Source organism: Oculina patagonica, chromosome 12 (genome assembly GCF_052425735.1).
Source record: "Oculina patagonica isolate OP01 chromosome 12, crgOcupat, whole genome shotgun sequence".
NCBI lineage: Eukaryota > Metazoa > Cnidaria > Anthozoa > Scleractinia > Oculinidae > Oculina > Oculina patagonica.
The window spans coordinates 20,544,231-20,562,375 of NC_135769.1; the positions used below are offsets into that span (position 1 = coordinate 20,544,231).

At 39.0% G+C, this 18,145-nt stretch overlaps 2 protein-coding genes and 1 long non-coding RNA gene across 5 annotated transcripts in view; 1 reads left to right on the forward strand and 2 right to left on the reverse strand.

Moving 5' to 3' along the window:
* The window catches only part of LOC144633958 (cholesterol transporter ABCA5-like), a 42,489-nt gene that overhangs the window by 2,635 nt on the left and 21,709 nt on the right, over positions 1–18,145 (reverse strand). The window contains exons 16-27 of one of the 2 annotated variants that reach the window (XM_078492889.1): positions 11,007–11,291; positions 9,931–10,068; positions 9,167–9,292; positions 7,110–7,201; positions 6,212–6,371; positions 4,222–4,389; positions 3,727–3,899; positions 2,930–3,005; positions 2,228–2,322; positions 1,398–1,514; positions 913–1,157; positions 13–68 (exon numbers count right to left, since the gene is read on the reverse strand). In XM_078492889.1, coding sequence (XP_078349015.1) covers positions 13–68; positions 913–1,157; positions 1,398–1,514; positions 2,228–2,322; positions 2,930–3,005; positions 3,727–3,899; positions 4,222–4,389; positions 6,212–6,371; positions 7,110–7,201; positions 9,167–9,292; positions 9,931–10,068; positions 11,007–11,291 — 1,731 coding nt within the window. Of the gene's footprint in view, positions 1–12; positions 69–912; positions 1,158–1,397; positions 1,515–2,227; positions 2,323–2,929; positions 3,006–3,726; positions 3,900–4,221; positions 4,390–6,211; positions 6,375–7,109; positions 7,202–9,166; positions 9,293–9,930; positions 10,069–11,006; positions 11,292–18,145 lie in introns of both variants that reach the window. The other variant, XM_078492888.1, reaches the window with a different exon arrangement.
* LOC144633965 (uncharacterized) lies at positions 11,843–16,474 on the reverse strand. Its single transcript, XM_078492899.1, has 8 exons — positions 16,274–16,474; positions 15,326–15,684; positions 14,752–14,971; positions 14,322–14,461; positions 13,751–14,164; positions 12,953–13,193; positions 12,321–12,571; positions 11,843–12,224 (listed from the first exon to the last, which is right to left on the reverse strand). The coding sequence occupies exons 1-8, from the start codon at positions 16,472–16,474 to the stop codon at positions 11,843–11,845; spliced, it is 2,208 nt and encodes a 735-aa protein (XP_078349025.1).
* Positions 12,445–18,020, forward strand: LOC144634001 (uncharacterized). 2 transcript variants are annotated; one of them, XR_013567137.1, is made up of 6 exons: positions 12,445–12,584; positions 12,888–13,185; positions 13,804–14,015; positions 14,783–15,022; positions 15,384–15,668; positions 16,741–18,020. It is a non-coding gene; the product is annotated as an uncharacterized LOC144634001 (long non-coding RNA). The 2 variants fall into 2 exon arrangements; XR_013567136.1 differs by having other exon boundaries at positions 14,783–15,018; positions 15,384–18,020.

Genomic DNA, 18,145 nt, shown 5'->3' on the forward strand with positions numbered 1-18,145 from the left:
ATAAAGAAATACCTGTTCAAGGGTCGACTGACTGAAGCTGTACTCCTCGATCCCGATCTCTTCTTTTCCTGAAAGAAGCAAGCAGGCAAAACTCAATAGGCCATTTCCGAGTTAACTTTTTCCCTTGTTTAAAACGAGTCTACGTGCGAAACCATTCAAATGAAAATATTTTTTTTTATGAAAATGGCCTGTGGGGTTTTCATATGAATGGTTTCGCACTTAGACTCAAAACACTTTTGAAACAGAGGCGAAGGGTAACTCGGAAATGGTCTATTGATTAACAGAACAATAACACTTCTCGAAGTTTTAGGCGAGAAATAAATAGTCGTGTAAAACATTTACAGCCGCATGGCTGTGGGTGAAATCCAAGTATGTGACCATTCAAATGAAAGCTATTGAGCAGTACTTTCATGTGGTACTGTTCGTTATGCTGTACAAGGTGGTTCCAACTTGAAAGTCTGGAGTAGTGTTTAGCCATTCAAGTTAAAGCTATTGAGAAGCACTTCAATCCCGTGGAACTTTTTATTAAGCTGTATAGGGTAGCTCTTACTTTCTAGTTTGAGTCTATGGATGAAGCGGCACAACGTTTAAGTCTGTTGCGGAAGCTCAATGAAGAAGTTGGGTTTTTTAACCACTTTAATGAAAGCTGTTGAGCAATACTTTTATGGGGCACTATTTACTATGCTCTATAGGGTTGATCTTACTTTTAAATGTGTTGATGAGACCCTAGCATGCGACCATCCAAATGGAACCTGCTCAACATTACAGTATTTATATGTGGAACGACTTTTTCTTGATATTTTGCAAAACGGTGCTTTAGGATGTTTTTTTTTTTAATCGAGTGTGAACTTGGCTCTCCTAACAAGGAAGGATAAATACTAATGCGTTATTTACTGTCAGTTTTACCCATACCTCTTTCTAGTTTGTTAAAGATTACTGACAGCGCTCCAACGCCTTCTCTTGGGACCTTGTATATAACTCTTCCGCCGAACATTTCCGAGCGAGTGGCACCTGGAAGCAACTCAACAACATAACTGTGCAGCCGCTCCATCGAATCTTCCGTGGAGGATTCAGGGGTCTGGGTCTGTGTGAGTTTGATTTCCAAGGTATAACCACTGCCGTAAGTGCTCTTTAAATGTTGCGTTGAGCCAAGACATCTAAAAACAGAAGGATAATAAATTTGTCAGTGTGGGAAAGATAACTGCTCGCTGTATACACCTGGGTGGAGGGAGGCACTATGAGAGTAAATTGTTTTGCCCAAGAACACAACGCAGAGCTTCGGCCAGGGCTTGAACCTAATCCGGAGTTCAGCGCACTAACCATTAGGCCACCACGTCCCCAAATATAAAAGTTGTCGATAATTAAACTCTACAGCGACATTTAAAACAATGACTTACTTGAGTTGACCTTTGACCATGATACCAACTCGAGAGCACAAGGCGTCTGCCTCCTCCATGGAGTGAGTGGTGAGAATGGCCCCCCGGTTTCCATGCACATTCTTACTGATAGTGTTCCTGATCAGGGGGAGCAAGACAACATAGAAAGTCAAACACTTTGTACACTTGAAAATGAGATAAATCAGTGCTAGTTCAAACTACTTTCAGTGAAAAAAGTCTTCCACGTTAGTAACGAACCAAGAAAGCGGACGACAAACTTTTTGGAGCGAAACAGCAAAGAGCTTGCCGCGGATTACAGAGATTTCCGAGCAGAAACGACAAAAAAATGAAAAAACCTTGACGCGGATGACAGAAGTTTTTGGCGCGAAGCCACTACACGCTTTCCGCGGATGATAGAAGTTTTGGCGCGAAAAAGCAGGCCGTACGCGGACGACACACCTTATGGCGCAAAAACAGCAAAAAGCTTGTTGCGTCAGCAGTGTCAAAATTCGTATTCTGTTGATTTTAAGACATGACAATAGGCACAAGCAAGGTACTTGTTTTCTCAATCGTTATCAATCAACTCACTGCCCAAAACAAGTTACCAGGTAACTGGAAAATTAGACAGCGAGCAGTCGCTACTTTTCCTCATGGTTCCTCAAGCGAGTTAAAAAAAAATATGAGAGAAAAAATGGCCACACTGATTTCGCTTCTCGCTAGAGTGGACGATCCACTAAAAAGGATTGGGACTTTTGAAAGTAATATCTTAATAAACCCTGGCTTTTCTCAAGTTAAAAGATTATGCCTTTCAATTGGGAGCCTTTGAAAACACGGTGGTTACAACAGCTTACCATAAGAAACGTCTGGCAGAAGGGTCCATGCCAGTAGAGGGCTCATCAAGCAACAGCAGCTCAGGGTCCCCGAGCATTGCCATGGCAAAACTAACCTGGAAGCACACAAGAGATTTGATAAAAAAAAAGATCAACATCGAATCACCCCTTACGAATCCCCCCTTACAGTACCTTTCCCGGGTATATTACGAACCAATTTGATGACCAGCTCCCAGTTGGCTTGTTAGCTCAAATGGTTAGGGTTCGAGTCCCGGCAACCCGGAATTTTTTGGGGCTTTCTTTTCGCAACTGCTTAAGGTGTGTTAATAACTGCGAGGATCTTCACTTTATTTATTCTTCATCCGCAGTTCAAATATATGATTTCATATATTTATTATTTTCATCTTCATCTTTCCCGGGTATAATACGAACCAATTTAATGACCAGCTCCCAGTTGGCTTGTTAGCTCAAATGGTTAGAGTGCTGCACCAGTATCGTCTATGAGAAATTTCACATCGTTCTCCACATCGTTGGAAAAAGGGCTGCCATTGTTCTCGAAAGTGGACACAACCCCGCATGAGCAGAATATTATTTGCATCGAAAATTCACTGTCAGACGATAATGCGCAAAAGTTGACCACTATTTGTAGGCAACTATTTGCAGATCACGTGGTGGGCTCTCGGCCAATGAAAAGGAAGGAAACATGCATCGAATGATAATCACCTTTCTTTTCGTTCCTCCTGAAAGATCTTTGGACCTTTTCTTGGCATGTTCTGTAATCCTCAAAGCTGACATATAGCTAACAACATAAATAAAGTACTATCAGAGGAAACATACACTAACTAAATGCAGGAAGCAATTTTCTACAAATCAAAGTTGCAACAAGACGTTTGCCTATGTCTTGGCAATCCAAGCCAAATTTGTTCATATTGTAATTGATTTCCATCCTTGCCACCATAAACCAAATCCCAAGGAGAGACTCCAAAATAAAAGCACCTTGATGCTCGTCAGAAGCTTTGATTCAAAATCTTTCGAAGCTACCACAACCCGTTCTCTGCGGCATGGTCAAGTTCAGGTTTACACCTAAGAGGTACCGTTTAAAATGTTGATGCACAAGTGAAAATGATTAAATATAGGAAAGAAACAACTTAGTTTTCGAAATTCCCTGACTTTTCCCTAATAAAAAAAATTTCCCTGACCAAATCAATACAAAATGTCAGATAAAGTAGCGACTTCCAACCCCCACTCCCAAGAAAAAAAACATAATGCTGAAATAACATTGATCTGAAATGTTTCTTCCTTTCTTCGATGTTATTAAACCAGAGGTGTTATAATTTCAATCTTTCCTGACTTTTCCTCAAAATGTCAATTTACTTTGACAAAATAAAATTCCCTGACTTTTCCCTGACCTTCAAGGATTTTAGTTTCCCCTGACCATTTCCTGGCCTGTGGTAACCCTGCATAGCGTAAAATAAACGAAAAAACAAAACCAAAGAAATCTATTGGCACCCTCGACTTACTGCTCTACAAGTCGTTGGACTTCTCCCCATGGCACGCCGCGAATCCTAGCAAAAGCCTCCAGGTGTTCCTGCAGTGTCACTATGTTCCAGAGTGCATCTGCCTGTGGGCAAAATCCCATGTGCTGGAATGCCTCATGTGGCTGTCTGCTCATGTCATAACCCGCCACATAGACCTTGACAAGGGAAAGAGATAAAAGTGTCTGGGAATCTAATGCAAAACACCGTTTACAAAATAAACAACGCCTCCGCGTTTAGAGCGGTTTGTTGACCAGTCGCTAAATAATTGCTCGTGACCTATTATAATCATCACAGCCATTTTCGAGTAACCCTTTGCCTCTGTTTCAAAACGAGTCTACGTGCGAAACCATTCAAATGAAAATAACTTTCACCTACATGTCCATTTTCATGCAAATCAAACTCATTTTCATTTGAATGGTTTCGCAAGTAGACTCGTTTTGAAACAGAGGCAAAGGGTAACTCGGAAATGGCCTATACCTTTCCTCTTGTCGGTGGCAGGTCCCCTGTTACCATGTTCAGAGAGGTTGTCTTGCCGGCGCCGTTTGGCCCGAGAAGTCCGAAAACTTCTCCTCGCTCAACACCAAAAAACAGGTCTTTGACAACTGTTTTGGCCGTTTTGCCTGAGCCGAATCTCTTCCACAGCCCCTAAACAACACAATTAAATAACAGTTTAGTTGTGTTTGAAGTGTGTCTACAAAGAGTTTGACCGCAATATGGCAGTCAGCTCATGGTTGCCACAAACATCAGTTTTCAAAATTCCCTAACTTTTCTCTGTTAAAAATAAAATTTCCCTGACCAAATTACTACAAAATGTCAGATACCGAAGCGGTCTCTAGTCTCCGCGTCCATTAAAAAAAAATAGGTCACCAAGGGTGACATGAGTCTAATGCTTATGGCATAGTGATACAGATTGCGCGGGTTTCGTAAGCCGGTTAAAATTGTTAGAGGTATGTGTTCGGGAGTTTTTAAACTCCCGAACACATATAGCAAGCTAGGGGCATCGTGGATGATTATGGATGAAAACGAACGGTAATAAATTTATATGCTCACAAAATTGAAAGTATATATGGACAGGAGTTGATGTTACTTCTTAGTATTTCTATAAGAGAACGATTAAATTTGGACAAGATTGCGTGACGATTTACAAAATATTTCATTACAACAAGGTTGAAGAACCACACGTTTTTTAGATTTTTCACCATTTGAGAGAAAGATCATAAAAGCACTTGATAGTGACTTTACTCCATTTATGTAACACTTAGTGAAGATTTCCTAAAAACGGTTTAAATCTTTGTCAAATGTGAGACCTGAGGCAATTTTGAGCCAGGATAAAGGAGGAAGACTTTTAGTGATGTACAAATCGTCACATTATATTACTTACCATTAGACAGGTAGAGAATTAGATTAGAGTCATAAAAGCTGAATTGATGTGTGGCTGCAAGACCGGGAAGTGTTCTGGCGGGCGGCCAAACACTATTTATACGAATCCATGCAAGTCTGTGAGAAAAAGTACGTAAAGTTCTTTCTCAATAAAATGTCACAGTGTAAATAAACGCGAATCGCCGTCGAAATATTTTTTCTCAAAGACGTTTTGCTTTTTAAGCAAGACGAAAACACAAGTGCGTGAACTTTAAACGAAGTTTTATTTTCACAAAAAGCTTACAAATGCCTTAACTGGAAAATTATTTCGTCTTGTGCTGTTGAATTCGTGATTGAAAAAGAACTTTTATTATGCGTGGGAACACGTGTCGCTATTCTTTTTATGAAACTAATCGTGCGTGTCGTACGGAGTCGATCTGCAGCTGGTCATTGTTTTCTACATTACAGCGAACGATTACGATCCCGAACCATTCCCTTGGGATTGCTAACAGCTTTTTTCATACTACAAAGAGTCTAATGCTTGCGTGCGCTTTAATGCGCATGCGCAAAGCGCACGCAAGCATTAGACTCAAAAACATAGCTGAGATCAAAATTGACCTGAAATGTTTCTTCCAGCCATCAATTGTATAAAATGGTGGTGTTATATACCAATGTTTCTTTACTTTTCTTCAAAATTTCAATTTTCAATTTTCTCTGACTTTTCTCTGAGCTTGAAGAACTGTATTTTTTTTCTGACCATTTTCTGACCCGTGGCAACCCTGCAGCTTGATTCTAATGAAGGCACGATGATCTAGCGGTGAGTGTAGCCGACTTAAATTTAAAGGTTGATTCTAATCTCTTATGTTATGTTTCTGGACAAAACACTTAACTATCAGTGTTTTGGAACCATCAAGTTCGTGATAGACCCTTGCATGATGCTAGAGGGAGGCCTCTAAACTGATCACAAACATTCTATTTTTTTGTCAAAAGCGCTAGCAAAAACTACAAACGGACTAGACACCTGTAAATTATTGCTTAAGAAGCCAGGCTACTAAAAATCCGGCAATGTTGGTCGCTGGGCCTGCTGATAGACTGCTATTTTACTAACCTTGATTATAACGGAGTAAGAGGGCTCTTCGATAGAAGTTTCATTTCTGCTTAATAGTTTTTCTTTCTCTCTTCTCACGTCTTCGTCCCCGGGTTCTGGTGACCGAACGCTGTCCGTTCGCCCAAGGCTTGAACTTCGGACAGCTTGAATGTTATTTTTGCTACTACAACAGTAATTGCAAAAATACTAAGAGTGAGAATACAAAATGTTTTTCACAGATTTATAACTGGGCTTATAAAATGGAAAGGGATCCCTCCGTCTACAGATGACATTCCCTGCTAACTTTTTCTACAGTCTGCAAGAACACTTGCATATCATCAAAACTTCCACTTGTCCGAGTTTACGGCATTTTATTTTTAAAGGTTTTTTTTTTCGGGAGACACTGTTGAGGCGCAAAGTGTAATGTCGGGGAGATGCAAGGAACTCAATTGTCGCATGAGACAAACGCGACGTACGGGTCATAAGGACCATACGGGATATACCGAACATACGGGTTGCACAGAATACACATGAAGTACGAGTCTACGAGATATGGTCATACGGTAATGATTGGGGGGTTAACAGGAGGTTCGTGCTGTGCGGGACTCGGTACGGGTCGTACGGGACTCACTAGTCATACAGAATAATAAACGGGAGGTATGGAATAACTGGGTCCAATGATTAGACTTTCTCAAAGTTGCTTGCTTCTGATCACGTGAGCTCGACTTGTCGGCAAGAAATTAATTGCCTCTGGCTTTATAGCTCAGTCGGCTTGCATTAATCAGTTCCAAAGGTTTCATCAGATCTCACGGAGATCAAAGACTTTCCGTTACCTCTTGTAGTTTTATTTCCCTCGACACTAAAGCTAAGGAAACGTCCACAATGATATTATGAGACCAATGTTTATGACTATACATACCTGCGTGTACAAGTACACGTGGCTGTACCGGCGACATTTCGTTGGTCCAGAATGTAAATCAGCACAGCAAACAGGATTGAATGAACAACAGGCTGAGAGGGATGAAAAAGAAAGGTATTAAAAAACTCATTAATAATTCATAAAGGAAATACAAAAGAAATTAATGTTTAATGAGTGTCTTTATATCTGATAAAGGCACGGCTAAACTTTACGTCCAATTTTCTAGACCAAAACAACCCCAAATCTAAATATTAGTGCAAGAATGAGTTGATCTACATCAGAAGATTTTTAAGCCATTCAATAAATTCGCAGTTCGTGTTTTATCAAGTCTAAAACACTCGGCTGCGCCTCGTGTTTTAAACGTGATAAAACACTGCTGCTCATTTATTAAACATTACATAATCACACTAACACTGAATATTATAATGAAGATAACATTGCAGTTGTGCTATTGTCGTAAAGCAGTCGTATGCAGTCGTTCCACAGAAGTGCTTCAGCCGCGTACCACAATTGTTCGAGGGTTGTATTATAGTTTTAACAGTCATACCACATTCGTACCACAGTCCCACCACACTCTTACTAATCACATCACCATCGTACCACAGTCGGGTGAAAGCAAACCACAGTCACACCATACTATGTACATACCACAGTCCAAAACACAGCCTTACCAGCCATACCACAGCCATACCCGTCTTACAGCAGTCCCACCACAGCCTTACTAATCACATCACCATCGTACCACAGTCGTGTGAAAGCAAACCATAGTCACACCATACTATGTACATACCACAGTCCAAAACACAGCCTTACCAGTCATACCACAGCCATACCCGTCTTACAGCAGTCATACCGCAGACCTACAATACCGGTAGTTGTACTCTGTCTGTAATCACACTCGAGATTAAACAAATCGGACTCCCGCTCGCGGTCGTTAACTCGTATGATTACAGACCGAATTGGACTCCACTCAGTCCTATTACCATTATGAAAAACAAAGTTAACGTCGAACCTCTCCGTACGGACACCTCTCTAATACGGCCACCTCTCTATTACGGGCAATCTCCGATGTCCCAAAAATTCTCATATATTTTCTTTAGAAAAAACCTCTATAATGCGGACCCTCTCCAATACGGACAACGGACACTTAATCTCGGCCCCTTGGGAAACAATCCATATAACTTTAACCTCTTTAATAAAGACACTCCGGTGATCAGGCGATGATATTTTGTGTTCGTAATGCAATTTCCTGTTCGTCATTACAAAAACAACAAACGTAACGCTTAATTCATCTTAGACGTTTTCGGATTTGTGGTAAGTGTTAATTTTTTACCTGCAGCATTGCGTTGCAGAACATTTCGAGTTACTAAATACTTTAAGTGGAAATCCGCCAGGACTTCGAGTAGTTATTGGACAAAATTATGTACCAAAACTATTTACACATGATTGCAAGCTTTTGTGTTACTGCTTCAATTATCTTATCGAAAGAAATCTCTTCTAACAACACCAAACATCGAAAACAAATTTCGAAGTTTCACTGAATTCCCATGAAACGCTTAAAAGATGCGAGCTTTTGCCCATAGCTTATGAACTTTGAATATCATTTTTTCAGACTCTGATAAGAAATTGTTGTAGCAGAATTATTTCCACCTTATTGCAAACTTTTTTGTTTATACTGCTTCAAATATCTTATCAAAAGAAATCTTTTCTAACAACACCAAACATCGAAAACAAATTTCGAAGTTCCGCTGAATTCCACTGAGTCGCTTAAATGGCTACACGTGAGATTTTGCCTATACCTTGTGAACTTTGAAATTCATTTTCTCAGGATTTAAATTATTCTGGTACTTGATTTTTGTCCAACTTTAATAAATATTACTCGACTTCCTAATGGATTCAGTCTCAAGCTGTCAATGAAGTTAAAAGTGACGTCATAGTGGTGACCTCTATAATACGGACACCTCTCTAATACGGACACTTTGCTCTGTCCCTTCGGTGTCCGTATTAAAGAGGGGTCCTAGTTAAAATGTTTAAGAGTTCTTTTAGAATTAACTCACAGCAATCAGTGCAGCGGGAATGCCATTGTATTTAGTCCATGTGAAGTAGTGACTTGCAGTGACTTGAACATCTACTGAGTTACCATTGGCTGTGAAAAACGCTATAGCAGACTGGTACCTGTATATCTAAACAACCAAAAAGATAAGAACACGATAAGGCGAGACATTCTTTCCATGCGTGTTCACGTGTTCATGAAGGGGAACTGACCACTTTTTATAGCAGAAGTAAATTAATGCCAGATGTTTTCATTGATTTCAGGCGGCCATCTTGGAGCCGCTTCACACGGACTCAAGCATGGCGTTTCCGTACTGAGCTCTCTAAATTTGTGTAGAACATTTTGACGGATAACTCAAGTACGAAATACCGTGTACAGACCTTAAACTTGGACACGTTGACTATCTAGTAATTTTCTACAACCTGTAATCTTGATTTTTTTGACTCAATAGTTTTGGATTTATTTTTTAGCAGCGCGTGACATTACCGTTACTGGCGTGACAGTGAAAATTGACCTCATTATCAACAAACTCACAAAAACCCTAATAGCTATAAGGGTCTGTTTATATGGAGAAGGGGGGGGGGGGGGGGGGGGATTTATATTTACAAAATTGTGCATCTGCACTTTCACCATTACAAGATTTCGCTCCAACAGAAACCGATCGAATCACGTTTGCTTAAAGTGCAACATTTCATCCTTTCTTTTAACGTTGGCATAATGACTAAACTTCATGGCCGCTTTACAATTATGGTATTTAATTATACTTACACTGTCGATATAATACAAAGCTCCAAAGACTGGATATGGAGGCAACAGAAATACAAACACATAGTGAAGAATAATAGCTGTATCACGGCTTGCTATCATGTCCACTAGCGACACCGCCATAAATGGGATCATAGCCACCTAGAGGAACAAAAACAAATTAAGCTGGCTAATAAAACAGTTTTAAGGGGGTAAATGAGCCCAACTGTTAATTCTTTTCTAAAATGTTCAGGAATGTTTTATATATATTTCTCTTATTACTGTTTGTTACAGCGTATAACCATCATATGGGACATTTGAACGATAACAATGCTAATAAAAAATCAATTAACAGCCAACATGAACGACCGCGTGCTTAAGAGGGGACCGAGCACTAACAGTTTCAGTTTTTGGGCTCATTTTTCCGCACTTGCCACGGGTTATAAGTTTTCCCGCCTTTACTACTAGTTACGTAGTTGGTTATGCAGCATTTCCGTGCTTGGGTTATCGTTTTTCCCGCGCTTGCCTCGGTTTATCCCGCGCTTGGTTCAGGTTAGTTATTGTTGCTTCGAGTTCTGATTGCTTACTGTTGCTGCCGCGGCGACTGGTTATGATTTTTTTTAATTCGATTGAAGTTTTACTATCCAATAGAAAACTGTATAGCTCCAATCTAATTGCGGAATTTCAGTGTAGCATGAACGTATTTTTTTTTTAACTTTCTTTCGTTCAGTCCATTTTGTCTATGTCATGCAACGTTATCAAGTCGTGCAAAGGTTTGTCCGATCGTTTTAGAGCAGTTTTCAATTGAGTGTCGTAAAACCAAAACCAAAGTAATCACTCTGGCCAATCGCAAAGGACACAGACAATCCAGTTAACCAATCAAAACTCGAAGCAAAAACAGGTAGCTGACGCGAAGCGCGGGAAAACGTGCGCGAGCGAGTCACAATTGGTTTTGGTTTTAATTCTGATTGGTCGAGAAAGTGGCGCGAGATTTTTAAACCAATCACTGATCGTAGTAATGCAAAACCAAAGCAAACGCAAATTACTTTCGACACTCAAGTGAAAACCGCTCTAGTTCGAGCTTACCAACTTGTACTTACAAAAGTGAATGCCATTGGCAGAACTTGCTGAGCTACCTCCCACGAACTGAACAGGAACGAGAGAAGGTACGAGAACAGTATTCCCGAGGGCAGGTAAAGAAACAAAGCCAACACCAGGCAGCCCATGGCGGGCGGAGGAGACAGCGAGGGCAGCTGGAAGGCTGGCACTAGTATTAGCATTAGCACCATTGGAATGAGGAAGACGATGGCATCAGCGAGGAAGATCTCCAGCCAATAGACAAACGATGACACTCCAGACACCCTCAGTAAGTGGCGAATCTTCTCCTGCAATCCAAAAATAACTTTCCTTACATCCATTAAAGGGACTGTGTCGCGGCTGAGTTAAGTTTGTTTCTTTAATTTTGGCAAATACTTGCTATGAAACTTCATGTTTGCAAAGAAATTACTTTTATGGAACTACATGACAAAACTATAGCTTTATTGCAACTAAATGTGTCTCTCGGGCGTTATAATTTAAAAACACGAAGAAGACCGCTACGACGACCGCTAGTGCTCAAAGCAAAGAGCTGCCGAAAAAACGAAGCTGCAACAAACCATGTAAGCCGACAGAGCGCAAAAACGGCTGATTGGTCAGAGAAAAATGACGTCAGTGAGGTTATTTTCCTTTACTGCGACTGCGCGTAAGATTTTCCAGTTGAGAATTTTACATCATGGCGGATCGAGCGAACCGCCGCGTGTAAGGGAAACCATGGATAGTAAACAAAAACCTAAGTGAACTGTGGTCCAGAAAAAACCCCTACAGCAATTGTTTCACAACGACGAGAATTCAAGCAGATTTGCCACCAAGGAAAACTGCAATTACTGTTTTATTTCTGTTATTTTTGACCGTTGTGTATTCTGTTGATGTGGAGAGTTAGGCCGCCTTGTGACCTGCAGACTTTACTACAACCGTTATGTTTACACGGAAAACTTGGTTGATTCACTGGTGGAATCTCTGACTGTGTTGTTTCCTCTCCAGCTGGCTTTTGACCGACGTTAGCGAATTTTGGAAACAGCTGTCGCGGACGGTCTTGCTTTAGGGAGCGAACACGTGTTTTAAATTCTGATTGCAACTGGTGCACTTTGTTTTGGTGAGATTCATTGCCTCCCTCATCGCAACTGTCCTCAAGGTTTGTTGATATATCATCGTTTCCATCGTCGTCATCGTCGTTACCATCGTCGCTGTCATCGCTATCCAGTGGATCGCCCGCAAGATACCTATTAACGGATTAAGAAATCAAACCAAATTTAGGCTCCATGCGTGCAGGGAAAAGTACAGTAGCTTGTGCTTATATTTTGACCGTACTCTCTTACCTGTTCAATGTTGTGGATAGCTCTCGTATTCGTTCTTGTAGCAGAGGATGGCAGATAGGGCACAGTCGTTCTCTGAGGCATGATATATGGAATGAGTGACCACAATTCAGCCTTTTGTAATCAGCTGAATTGGCCGTGCATTCGGTGAGATCACAACAAACCATCTGGTCGGGCTCAGAACCTAGAAAAGAGAACCCCATCGGCAGCGATCGCTGGTCCATGGTTGCATCCAATGCTGGGAAGTAATATGGCTGGAAAATGAAGGTAAGCTAAGATGTAAGTGTAGGATTGACCCGAGCTTCTCTTGCATATAAAAGAATACAAGCACCACTATAATATCCTCAGCTACATGAATCTTATCTCGGCTTTTTTTGCAAATGATTGATTTCTGAAAGACAGGCTCCACAGTTGTTTTGTTATATTTATAATTTTAATATTTATTTAACGTTTTCAGTTATCCTTTGTTTATAATTTGGTAGTGCGTGTAAAAAGAATAACGTGTACATGTACTTCAATCGTATCATTTTTTTAAGTCCATCCCTGAATTGAGGTGAATTTCTCTTGCAGTTCCCTTGTCTGAATGAACTTTATTCAAGGTAGCAAGACATTTGATAAAAAAAAATGCATAGCACCTGAAATTTGCGGTTTCCACGTGGGATCTTTGCTGTCTGTCCAAGTGTATTCCACACTTCTGTGAACAGTTCAAAAAGGAACTCTGCTGCCTTGAGTGTTGTCTCTGTGAGGTTTGCACTGCCATGCCCTCTCAGATACTGTGGCAGAAACCATTCCATAAAATCTACGTCAAAGCGTCTTCCACTGAGTGCATGTGCTATTGTGCGGATCAGTTGTGGAACTGCCCAGATAGGTACGTTACTGTATAAAGGTAACCAGAAGTGTGTGTTTTGTGAGTTGTTACACTATAAATAATTATTGGTAAAATATAAGGATCTAACTCTTTTGTAATTTTTATTATGTAAGTTTTTGACAAGGACAAAATTATTAAACATGTTATTGTACCGCAAATCTATAGAAGCAATAATAATTAACATCACTGTTACGCTGATAATTATTCGTTATTTGCTGAGTCAAGTGGCATGAATGCTGTGAAGCCATTATTTCATAAGTGTAAGTACAAACTCTGTTATCTTGCAAGTTTTGTTATTGCGTGTCACAGAATCATAAATTTAGCTATAAAATTTTTTACTGTTAAAATAAGAAAACAGCCAAAGTATTTCTGAGATGTCTTTTAATTGAATCGTGTGGAGAAGAAATCAAACAGACGTGAGATTGCTAAACTGTAAGCAGTAACAGTAATGAGTTTGTAGTTTTTTGTTTTGCTCATGTGTCCGTGCTCTCCAATGGAATTGCATTGATCATAACACAAGAAACATTTCCAAAATAATTATGAATATAGTTGAAAATTTTCCTACCGCCGCAAGATGGAGTGAAGTATTTCAATTTTTTTCTCTGTGAAAACTTGTAGGAATTCTTGGATTGTTTCACCAAGGTCTGTGTTTTGGGACACATGGAACAGGAGATCACTTAGTTGGCATAAGGTTGCCTTATCATAGTTTCTGCGGCGGAAGATAATGAAGATCATAGATGCCCTTAGCATTGACTGTAACCAGCTGTCAAAATTTCCACCACGAAAGAACACAGTGTAGAAGTAGAAGTTGAAGCAGCTGATCTCATCAAGTAAGTTGATCAACATCAGGTACTGTGCATCTTTGCATTCACCAAATAGATCCAGAACAACATCTCTCACTATAAGCCAGCCTCCAAAGGCAGCTGAAGACACCAGAGAAATTTTTTCAGACTTAGGCTTCTGGGGGAACTTCTTGTTTCTAAAAATTGTAAAATATGCAATTTTAATCAATTCTTGCGAGTACTTGTAGGTTCTATATCTATTTCATAGATGTCAGTTTATTGGCTTCCTTCGCTCGTGTAGTTACATGTAAGAAAGACACAAACTGGTATTTGTTAAATTATAAATTAACCAACCTTCCAAATAAAGCTTTATATAACTTCTCAAAGAAAGGCCAGAACACTTGAACAGTGGATTCCTCTGTGTTAAGGGAGACGTGAAATGGGCCCTGCCATGGGATCATCAGTGGTGTATTTCTTTGATCTTCGTTTGACCACTGCAAATTCCATAAGAAAAAAAATGGCAGTTTGATTTTTGTGTAATAATACAGTACAGTATACATTGTATAATTATTTGTGAATTAGTATTTCTGGCTGTGGATCTCTGTGTTCAACATTTTGAGGATTTCATGTACTTGTAAACCATTCTTTGCACTTTGAATTAATGAAATCTTTTTCCTTTGAGAATCACACAGATTGTTGTGTATACTCAGCAGAAGATAGTTGTTTGTTCTCACTATTGTGTTTTTAGTGTAGCAATTATTTATTTTTGCATGTACTTAGCTACCTCTGCAACAAGTTTTTTATTGAACTTCCAGGTTGGGTAGTCACCAGTTACAACCAGTTGGAATTCAGCCATGTATTCATCAAGTTCAGGGCACATCATGAGTGTGTGTTCCAAGGCTGCTGCATAATCATTTTTGCTGTGGAGAGGCCTTTCAAACTCATCAACCAGCCATGATGTTTTCAGCGTCTCCATTTCACGTCTCTCTGCATCCCAATACACCCTTTCAAAATCACAAGCACATTGGTTTAAGCACATACAGCTGTACATGTAGGTAGTTATGTTGGAAGTTCTGTTATTTTTGTATATGCTTTGTTTGGATTTTTTTGCATAATGTACTACTGTATATAGAAAACTCCAAGTAAAATCAGCTGAGTTCTAAATTTAGTATGGAAATTCAATATCGTTATTTTTACACCAGCATTTACGCATACATACATATATTAGCCTGGGACGGATGAAAAATTCATGTAAGTTTTCTGAAAAACTGCAATCTGAGTGCAGTTGTGCTTGTGGCAAGAATTAGACAGCAGTGAGCTGCTTTGTATGAATAAAATAATTTATATCACTGTAATACCTGAGATTCTGAAAGCTATCCTGGATATTTGAAAAATTGACCTGTGTATATTCTGCAGGTAACAGAGACAGGAAGCTGGAGGAAAAATATTTTGTTAACTCTACACGAAAATATCCTAGCAGATGCTGGATGTCGATTCCTCCACGACACTGTCGAATCGATCCATCCTTCATCGCCACTCTCACAGACTGGTGGTTTCTGTTAATGTCGTGGTTCTGGGGAACAGCATTGATGTCAGTGTGGATATCTGCTAGAACTGTGCACATGTGCCAGGATGTACTGGTTATGGAGTTTGTCGGCCTTCTCGGTGCATGTATAAAGTGGATGTCATCCTCAATGAGAAGTATGAATTTCTTTTCCTTTCAAAACAAAACATTTTTATTATATATAATATGATTAAATCCTAACCACCCTGGAAAATAAATGAGCACGGTGACCTGAAACACTAGTTCCCCATTCAGATTACTGGGGTTCCCAATATTTTAATCTCACTGGTCTTATATTTACTAAAATGCCCGTCCATTTTACACAAAAACTAGTGCGGTTGCCCCCATTTTTTATTCCATTTTTCTAATGCTCATAACATAATTGTAACCTGGACCAAGTTTCAGAAAATTTTTAGTTCTCCTTCTATTTCAGTGGAAACACCTTAAACAATACATTAGGTTTTGAAGAACGAAAATTGCACAGTCAACAAAGTTGAAAGTTCTTAGTCGGAAAGTGTAGTTTTGTCATAATGCTGATATCCGATTTCGAATTTTCCAACAACTGTTTGCAGTCAGATGAAGTAATCATTGTAGTGAACCATGTTTAACAAAACAACACAATACATGTACATGTAGTGGCTCAGTAATTATTGTATTAGCTGTTGTTGAATTTGGAGGTACAATAGGAAAGAGTTTTATTGAATTGTGAACTTCATAGACTCAATTTATCAAGCACAGCTACCTTTGTTGCAAGTTTTATTTCTTTTCTCACTTCTTCTTGATTCATTTTGGCAAGTGCTTTCTCATGGTTCGTAATGGAATGTGGATGGCAACTGTAACCAAGGACCATGCCAGACATCATTGAGGAGTAGCTAGCTCCACTTAGTTTTAGTTGTAGACCATTGGCTTTCTGCATGGGACAGTTTTTCTGACAATCAAACATTATCAGAAATATACAAGTTATTGTGTGAGCATTATAATTGCTAAGTGTAATGCTTTTTTTCCTGATGCAGTGGAATAAATTTTAAGAGTAGTGGATATAACCAGCTCCACCCTTTCTTGTTTGATATTTTTTTAATTCTAACAAGAGAGAGAAAAGTTCTTAATTATAATGTTATTTTTTTTATTTTTATTGTATATGTACCCCAATATTTTTTCCTTTTTATTGGAAATGGTTGAATGCCTTTATTTTATCTGCTTTGTTTGAAGGTAGAAAGGTCTACTACCTGATTTCTAAAGAAACTGAGGTTGTGTAGCAAGGCAACTACACGGATTCTCTGAAGATGACTTCTCTTGCTTGATGGTGTTTCCTTTTCATTATTGAGTATGGCACAAAAGATGTCCTCAAACAGGCCAGGAGCATGGGTATCACAAAACTGTTCCATCTCATCTGGATTGTATAAATGTTTCCCACCATTGCTATAATGTTTGACCAAAGACTTGTGGAATTGTTGCACAAGAGTGCTGAATGTTGTGTCTCCTTTAAGCAGTGAGAAATATTTGTTAGAAAACAAAAAAGGTGAAAACATATTTCTCAGCTATCATACACATGTATGAATGGTTTTGCCCTTGAAAGTTGAAGTAACTTCAGATTATTATGACCACTTCCCTAATGACAAATTCAGACCTTTGGGAGGGTTGCATGTCTACTTACTGTACTGTGCCTGAAATTAAAATTTTAAAAGGATTTAATGTAAAATAAAACACAGCTTCTTTAAAAATTAATCAAAATTTTAGGATATTTAATGACAAATGTAGAGGCTGTAAGTTCTTCTCCACTAGGTTCTTATGTACAGTGACTTTTTAATGAAGTGAAATCTATAATTTTGCCCAAACCTTTTGTAGGCATACTGGTTTTACCTTGAATTTTCTTGTGAAGCCTGATGTTCTCTTCTTTCAATTCGTCATTTATTTCCCTGATATTCTTTTCTTTTTGCATTAATTGTGTGTTTTGTCGAGCAAGTTCTGTTGGAAAATAAATCACCATGGGTTTTATGTAACACACTCTACATGTTTCACGTTGTGTTTGATTTAAGGGCTGAGCAAAAACAATAGTTTCAAGGTGAATTCAACATAAAATGCTTATGTAAACCCAAGGTGCAGTTGAGATAAACTTTTGAATTTTTCCAAACTTTCTCTTGTTTTTGCACCAGGCTATATAGATATATGACTCAGTTGATTTTCAGTCTTAATTTAACCAAATATCCAAGTTGATAATTAACTGTTTATATCATAGGATTGTGTGTTTTAAGTGATCCCATCTGTCAGATCATGAGGGTTTTGCTTGGGTGACTAGAAATAGATTAATATTATGTTGGGATAAAATAATATGTTAGCCCATTTAATGCAGCTGAAAACATGCTGTATGAATACATGTATACGTCGGTTCCAATTTTACAATTATTCCTGTCTTCTATTGTACCCTCGTGAATATAGCATTTTTCCATAGGATCGAGTTTGGTATTTTATTAAAACCTTGTTGAAGTAAATTTGTGTGTTGTTTTGTTTTATTATTGACATTGGTAAAAAATAATAATAAAAAATATTGACATTGGTTCATGTACACATGCAGTGTTGGACAGTACATACAGCTACTTATATATTTTATTTTTGC